We start from the raw sequence: 7,771 nt of genomic DNA, 5'->3' as shown, positions 1-7,771 counted from the left end.
TGTGTTATAATATTTACCAAACTAGTTTAGCTCTTTTTTCCCCTTACTGTAAATAGACAAATGAACTTAGGACAAGGATAAGAATATTGCAGTCTAAGGAAATGATTGAAAGCTCGAGTCCCTGTTAGAGTCTAGCAGTTCAACTCATCTTTGTTCGAGGGTTATAATTTGAGGTTTTGTATAAGACAGTATCAATGTTCTGTTTAATATTGATCTAATATTAGAGTCTATAGTCTATATGACTATATTATTACAGTTGCCCATCAAAAAATCTGAAGTTGTACTTGCACTCTCATCTAATACAAAAAGTTTCCGTTGTTGCCTATTAGTGATGGTTTCCATTATTTATGAGATAAGAAAAAAGGGAGAAGTAACTACCATGTCTCCCAATAGGGTTTAGGTGTCATGGGCCCCACTTGTCCTAGTAATTGAGGGGTGACACCGACCCCCTTAGTTGTAAGCAGCATGATCTCCACCCTTCAATGTATAATTCACCCTTGCTCTTTTCAAACAAGCAGCAGCCCTAGGGAGTGTAGGAGCAACCTCATGAGACCTGATCATGCCCATCTGTTTGGTTTGATGGTTAACCCACTTATCCCCACCCAACTATTTGATTAGTTGCAACCTTTCATATGACAGATACCCCCTACCCCCCCCCCCCCGAAAAAAGAAAAAGAAAAAAAAAACTCATTATAGTCATTGGCAACTAAGGATGGCCCACCTTCCCCCGAATTATCATTTTGAAATTTAAATCCTTCAAATTGAGAGTGCACTTCGTTTTTGACTCTCACATATCCCCATCCACCAAATTCTTGTTTTGTATTTTGAAAGTCCACTACATTTCAACTCTCACACATCCCTCATTTACCAAGGTATCTTTTTTATTTTGAAATCCTTTACTTTAAGAGTCCGCGCCACTACATTTTTCAACCCTTTCACGTACCCCATCAACATAATTTTCAATTTGACTCCACTACATTTCCAACTTTCTATCATGTCTCCATTTTGCCAAGGTCTCATCTGAATTATGAGTTGGACAGATTGAGAAATTATAGGAGTTTCAATCGATTGGGGCTCTGTTGTAGCAAGAGTTGCCTCTAAACCCAGCTCCCCCTTGTTGCTCAAACCTTGCTCACCATCTAGACCACTATATTCCACCACCAACTTCTCCCTTCCTTCCGAAGTAATATCAGCCTCCTTTTTAGCCCTACATTGTGCCACCATATACCCAAAGACTTTAGAACACACACTTTTTCAATCTCGCTTCTCATACACAACCTTCTGGAGAATTCTGAAGACTTTGGATCTCCCAGGTTCGCATCACTACACCTGAATCTCATGTACCCTCTTCTCATCCAATCCAAGTTCAACAAGGACACAAACAAAGTTGGTAAAGAAACCTTGTTTGGTCCTCCGATCTAGAGTTAAAGGGCCTACCCATTGTCTTTGCAATGGACAACAACATCTTCTCATACCAATACCTCAATGGTAATTTTGGAAAACGAACGTGGACCAGCCTCATTGATGGCTGACACGTATTCACATTAAAATTTGGCCACGAACATTGAAACCAAATAGTTTGCAATCCTATCTTAAAAGGGCAATGCCTCCAAACAAGTCATATCACCTTCATTACCAAACTGAAAAATAACAAAGCCCTTACCATAGAATGAGGAGTGACATGTAGAAATCTTCCATCCTTGTTGAAGCTTTTTCCTCATCTCATCCATCATGATTTGTTGGAAATTGAACCTACCAATTAAAGCATATTTCAAAATATTACACTACTCTTCATACGCAAACTTAGGAATTACAATTCTTCGAAATTTCCCTACATGAATCGTTTGAGGGAAACAGTTGAAAGAGATTGTAGCCCCTCCACTCTCCACACTAACATAAGACTTCTTCACCACAGCCTCCATACCTGGCCGAATATTCTCTTGCACATCCACTGGAGCATCCTCTGTCCGATTGAAACCTTCCCCTAGCGAAATTCCTTCCTCCCACAATTTTGGTTGTTCTGCAATAAGTACTTTCTACCTTGGCATGTTTGGAACATGTGCTTCCTTTAGGGTATTGCCTTTGGGAGTACTCTCTAAAATACCTATGTTAAATACTCTTCTCTTTCCTTCTGTCTCCCCCTCTCACTGCTACATTTTGGTTCTTTGCAATAAATTGATATCCATGACTTACCCAAAAAAGTAAATAGGCCATTTTCTCATTCCAATTAAATCGATCTTCACTATATATGAGAATGAGAGAGAGAGAGAAAGCCATTTTCTCATTCCAATTAAATTGATCTTCACTATATATGTTTACCAAAAAAAAAAAAAAAAAAAATCTTCACTATATATGAGGATGAGAGAGAGAGAGAGAGAGGAGTTACAAATTCTACCAGTAAAAAAAGAGTTACAAATAACTTAAAAATTTATTTGGTTTCTTCCTGTTTTTCTTGTTCGCCCTATCTACAACCACCAGCTCCAAATCCCAGCATTCCTCCTGCCACATTATAAACCACCTCAAATGTGTGCTGCTGCATATTTCCAAGTATCCCTAAACTGGTAGCAGCACTGTTTCCAGCAAAAGCCAAACAATACTGGGTTGAGGTTGCCCGAACAAGAATCCCAGAACTATGAACATTCAAGTCGGTACCTCCAGCAAAATGCAACACTATATTTGGTACTGCTACTTTAGTGTATCTAGACAAGTTATAGCAAGTGTCAAGTATTGAATAAGCAGAAGCTGCAGGATACTTGGACATTGCTCTACGGAATGCTGCCCTAAGCGCTGAATAAGCTGTGGGTGCCAACCTAGTTATCACAGTTCCAGAGTCTATAACGGTTCCTGAAGTTCTAAAAACAGAGGCTGAGATTGCCAATCTTGTTCCCCCAACACTGATACCAGTCATACTTAAGAAATAGAATGAGGGGCCTCTCGAATCTGTTAACAAAGGAGTGTAATTTATCTTAATCCTGCTTGCTCGTTGCCTTCCAAATGCAAGATAACCAGTGGAACGAGTTGATGATGGAAGACAATAAGAGAAGGTCTTTCCATACTTCGAAGCAGTTTGTGATACAGTGGATACCTTGTTGCGGCCAAGGCCGAGTAACCCATCTGCAGTTCCAAACAGGCCATTATTGTTTTCTCCGCAACCAAATCTGAACTTGGAAAAGACATCAAAACGAGATAGTGTGAGTTTGTCTGTTGCATAGTAACCTACAGAGTATGAACCATCACCATATCCGATTCCGTAAATACAAGACTTTCTGCAGGTTTGTGAATTTCCTGTGGCTGATTGTAGTTGCTTGCAAGCATTAGAACCACATCGGACATTGTAATAGGTAGAAGATGCAGAAGGGTTGAAGACAGGATCTTTCTGACGATAACATTTGATAGCACACGGTTTACACTGAACCCAAGTCAGATCGCTCCCAGTGTCAAAGACTACTGTGAATTGTTGCTTTGGAGTTCCTAATCCAATATTCACTACATAGTTTCCTGTCCCCAAAGATTGGCCGGAGCTGGCAGGAAGGCTTACTGAAGAATCTTGGAATGTGGTGGCTTGATCGTTGAACATCTTATCATTGAGGTACTGGACTCGGACCTGGTCCTCATCCAGAATCTGACGAAGGTCAGGAATTGTTGTATTCCCTTCCTTCAGTAGTGAGCAAGGCCCATACTTGTGAGTTATCTCCAATAGATTGTCTACAGTATTGGCACCTGATGAAAGCATTTGTTAACATACAAATACATAGATCTTCTTAAAAGGAAGACCAAGAAATCACAAATAAAAACAGAAATAAAATGAAGGAATACAGGAATATTAAATCTACTTTTAAACCCTTCTCTTCCATGATAGAATATTAAGAATTAGATGATTTAGATCGCTTCTTCAAATCTACTTTTACACTCGAGTAAAAATCGGATCACAACGTAAGAGAAAAAAAGTAAATATAAAAGAAGAAGGCGCGAGTAATTGAAAATTTAGAATTTTATAGTTAACAATGGGATTCATTGGCAGGTAACAGATAGATTGACTTTTGAGGAAGAACCACCGGCTTCCATGTGGGAGATCTATTATTGAATCTTCCTTCCCATTGGCAGGTAACAGATAGGTTGACTTTTGAGGTAGAACCACCGGATTCCATGTGGGAGATCTATTATTGAATCTTCTCTCTTTTTTAATTAACCCAGAAGCTTCTTTGAAGGACCAGAACCTGTACGTCCAAATGGTGCATGTATGTGGTCAATGCTTATTTCCTATCATATGCAAGCATCAAGGTCTTCTATTTCTTTGAACAAAATAAATAAATAAAATCTTGATTGTATGCAATTATTATACACTAAGATTGTGGGTCTCTTGCTTCATTAGCTCAGCTAGTGAAAGGTAACATGTAAGCAAAGCTCATCTTACTTGGTTTTCGGAGGGACTAGTGTGAACTGATTTTTTCTCTAAAGTCACAATAAAGATGAGTTCGGCTAGCTTGTAAGTCTTTTCAAAACTCAATCCAGTCAATGCAGGGTTGGTAGAGTGGTAAGATTCATATTTTTCAGTAGAGAGGTCATGGGTTCGACCATTGCGAACAACAAAGCTCCCTCTGAGGATGTAATCAAGGTGACGCAAACTGGCCCCAATAAAAAATAAATAAAAAAAACCCTCAATCCCAATGCTAATTGTTCATAATTAAGTTCATTCTCATACTGATCGTGACTCAGGCCTAGTCTAAAACTCTTTTACGAGACATTGATCCCTAGCGTACCAACCCAAATGACTTGTGCCTTGATTGTCTCTAATTGGAGTGGGTCGGGACAGGTTGGCCTTGTCTTTGTCGCTGTACCTGTCTATAATTGGCTTTATCACTGATTATGGCCCTAACAAATTGACTTAGAAAAAAAGTCATCTGAATTGCAAATGAAACGTGTTTAGTGTCACCAAAAGCTGTGATCTTAACGAAATGAACAGAAACAAAGGAGTATGTAAGAATTTAGAGCGAACTTTGTGACAGAAGAAGCTATTAAAAAATTATATATTTGTAGAAGAACAAAAGCTTCATTTCCAACACAGGTACCTTGTGGGAAAATGAAGATTACCTTTGGCTGTCTTCGAGCAAAAATTTTCTGCCTCCATGGAACTAAGTGTAATAATACTACTCAGGCTATTCGCAACAGGCACTTCTTCGAATCCATTGGCCTCAACCTTCTCCCAGAAACCAAATTGAAGTAGAAGAACAGAAAAAGAAAATAGAAAGGAGAAACACTTGCTGGCCATGGAAGGGTCCTTCACTGCTTGCTCTGAACAGTTCCCGTTTCTTCTGTTTTCTATTGCCAATCCAACCTTCTTATATATAGAATACGAAGAGGGGAAGAGACAGAAAAAGAGTCAATCAAGAAACAAGTGTTTAGCTGTAATCGTGCAGTGATCAACTTAATAAAGAACTAAGCAATGCATGATTAATTCAATAAATGACCAGTGGCGTCCTTGAAGCGAGCTTTGATAATTGTCTATCAAACCCTTAAAATCTGCTTTGATGCGTATCTATATATAAATGAGACCAAGTGCTTGCACGTTCTCCTTGATAAATTTTAAAAAGAAAAAAGACAATCAGTGAAATAAATTCTACACTAAATTTATTGAATTAAATCTGAACCATTTACAATGGAGGATCCAGTTTTAATCCTATTAAATTCAATGGCGTGAAGTATTTCTCCTACATCTTAAAGAAAATTTATTTGAAATCCTATGGATCTTTACTTCAACTATATGGATTCACTTGCATGGGTTAAGTTGGCTTCAAGATTTAGCTCAAATTTTTTGAAATAATCTCGGGCCAAAAGCTCGCGGAATGTCTCCTACATGTAAATGAGATGAAGTGAAAACTATTCATGTTATACCCTTATCTCAACAGATTTATAATCATTAAATAACAGATAATTACCTATAGATCTTCTGGGTTTGTAAGTTATTATGTTTACGCTAATCTGAATTTTTTTATTGCCGTCATAGTTGAATCAATAATTTATTGGTGTTTATATAACAATGTATGTTTACAGTTAGAATAGTAGGTTGTGTTGACTCAATATGTATTGCATTTTCAAAATTTTCATAGGATTCTCCTCCATTGTTGAAATCCGTTTTTAATTTTCAAATAAATGAAAGAAAAATAAAGAAAGGAAGGTGAAAAGCAACTTTTGAGTGATTTTTATGTATTTATCAAATTTTCCCCATTTATAAGATAATTTAGTAAGTAAAAACACGGAACGAAAATTCGTTCGTTTCGCCCAGTTCGCCGCCCAGCGAACTGGGCGAAACGGCGAAATTTCGGAGATATTTCGCCACCCAGTTCGCCAAATATCGCCCCCTTGTTTCGATGGGTTTTTTTGGTTCAAATGAGTTGAAATTTGGTAGGTAACCTAATTTGATGCCAATAAACACAATGGAATGGTTGGTTTTGCCTAAAAACTCACCCAAATTGGTGTTCTTGATCGGCATATAATCGACTGTATATACTGGTAAAACTGTAATTTTACAACCTTATTTTAAACAATTAAACTGACATAAATAATCACAAAATTATTATATTACTAAAAATTAGTAAGAAAAATACAAGTATATAATAATAAAAAAACAACTATTCAATACCAAGTACTATGCCTTGGTGGATCCATGTCTTCCAGCTCTGTCTCCGTTGATAATTGGGTACAAGGCCCATAGACTACAACATTAAACTTTCGCTCCATTATTTTCTTGAAGTCATTCCAAGACATGTCATGCTGATGGTTGTTGACATATAAGGAAACCAAGCCTCTGTAGTTTTCATCATCCATGACGGTAAAACTACTCCTCTCAGGGGGGGTAACGTGAACGGAGCTCTTCAATTGACATCGTAGCATCGAAAGGATATCTGTATGTTGCCTCCAACATAGCAGTTCTCTGTGAGCCAAATGGAGGCATAAGCGGGACACCCTGATGCTGATAACCCCAAACATCATTACCCCAACCACCATATGTACTGCCTTCCTGCGATGCCAAGCTCATGGAAGATCCATCATTATATCCATAGTGTGAACTCCTAGACGACATATCATCGTGTCCATAAGCAGAAGGGACACCATAGCCATAAGCAGGTGTGGAGCCTACAGACTCCTCCAAGGTCATGGACCCCATCACTCCTGAAAACCTGTCCATTGGATCAAAATGGCCGTATGAGCCATATGATCGAGTATCATCACTATAACCAAAGCCATACGACCCATACCCATGGTGGCCATGCATATGCTGCTGCTCCCCCCCCTGAAACTCCCCCTCCCTGGCCGATTGTAACTCGTAGGACGACCACAATAAAGCTCACCACCATGATCGTCATCCTGGGTGGCATGTGTGTACTGAGTCTCTCCAGTGTATCTCTGGGGGGGATCCTGTGCCTCTGATAATGGAACATGATATCGTTCCTGTACTCCTCCACCACCACTACCACCACCACCACCACCGTCGCCATCATCATCCCTCCGAGTATGACTGGGACTGGGAGCAAGGGTGTCATCTGGATCATCATCTTGCGTGCCAGGCAGCACCATCCAATTCTCATCAGCTGTGGCGGCAGCTGCTTGATGTACTTGCCCCTCTTGAGAAGCCATGTACTCATCTACATTAACTCCCGCAGCTTGAGCAATGATTGGGTCTCGCCTACCTCCAGGCTGGTCTAACATTGGCTCGCCCCTATCCAACAACCAATCTGTGAGTGGATGTTGGTCATCTGCAGTGAGCTCGAAG

The 7,771-nt window shown here is 39.4% G+C and overlaps 1 protein-coding gene across 1 annotated transcript; it reads right to left on the bottom strand.

Annotated features, from left to right (window-relative positions):
* Window positions 1-1,635: 1,635 nt before the first annotated feature.
* LOC149007603 (aspartyl protease family protein At5g10770-like) lies at window positions 1,636-5,336 on the bottom strand. Its single transcript, XM_089167488.1, has 2 exons — window positions 5,092-5,336; window positions 1,636-3,720 (listed from the first exon to the last, which is right to left on the bottom strand). The coding sequence occupies exons 1-2, from the start codon at window positions 5,267-5,269 to the stop codon at window positions 2,462-2,464; spliced, it is 1,437 nt and encodes a 478-aa protein (XP_089023614.1). The 5' UTR covers window positions 5,270-5,336; the 3' UTR covers window positions 1,636-2,461.
* Window positions 5,337-7,771: the final 2,435 nt, after the last annotated feature.

This window comes from Hakea prostrata, chromosome 8, assembly GCF_041222555.1.
Source record: "Hakea prostrata isolate BN-2017 chromosome 8, UWA_Hpros_2, whole genome shotgun sequence".
Lineage (NCBI taxonomy): Eukaryota > Viridiplantae > Streptophyta > Magnoliopsida > Proteales > Proteaceae > Hakea > Hakea prostrata.
This window is presented reverse-complemented; position numbering and strand designations above follow the sequence as displayed.

Bases quoted from the DNA above. Each gene is read 5' to 3' on its own strand.
- LOC149007603 (XM_089167488.1), bottom strand. From the start codon at position 5,269: ATGGCCAGCAAGTGTTTCTCCTTTCTATTTTCTTTTTCTGTTCTTCTA. The intron at 3,721-5,091 runs GTAATCTTCATT...TGCTTTCATCAG, and splicing joins TTGCTCGAAGACAGCCAAAG to GTGCCAATACTGTAGACAAT.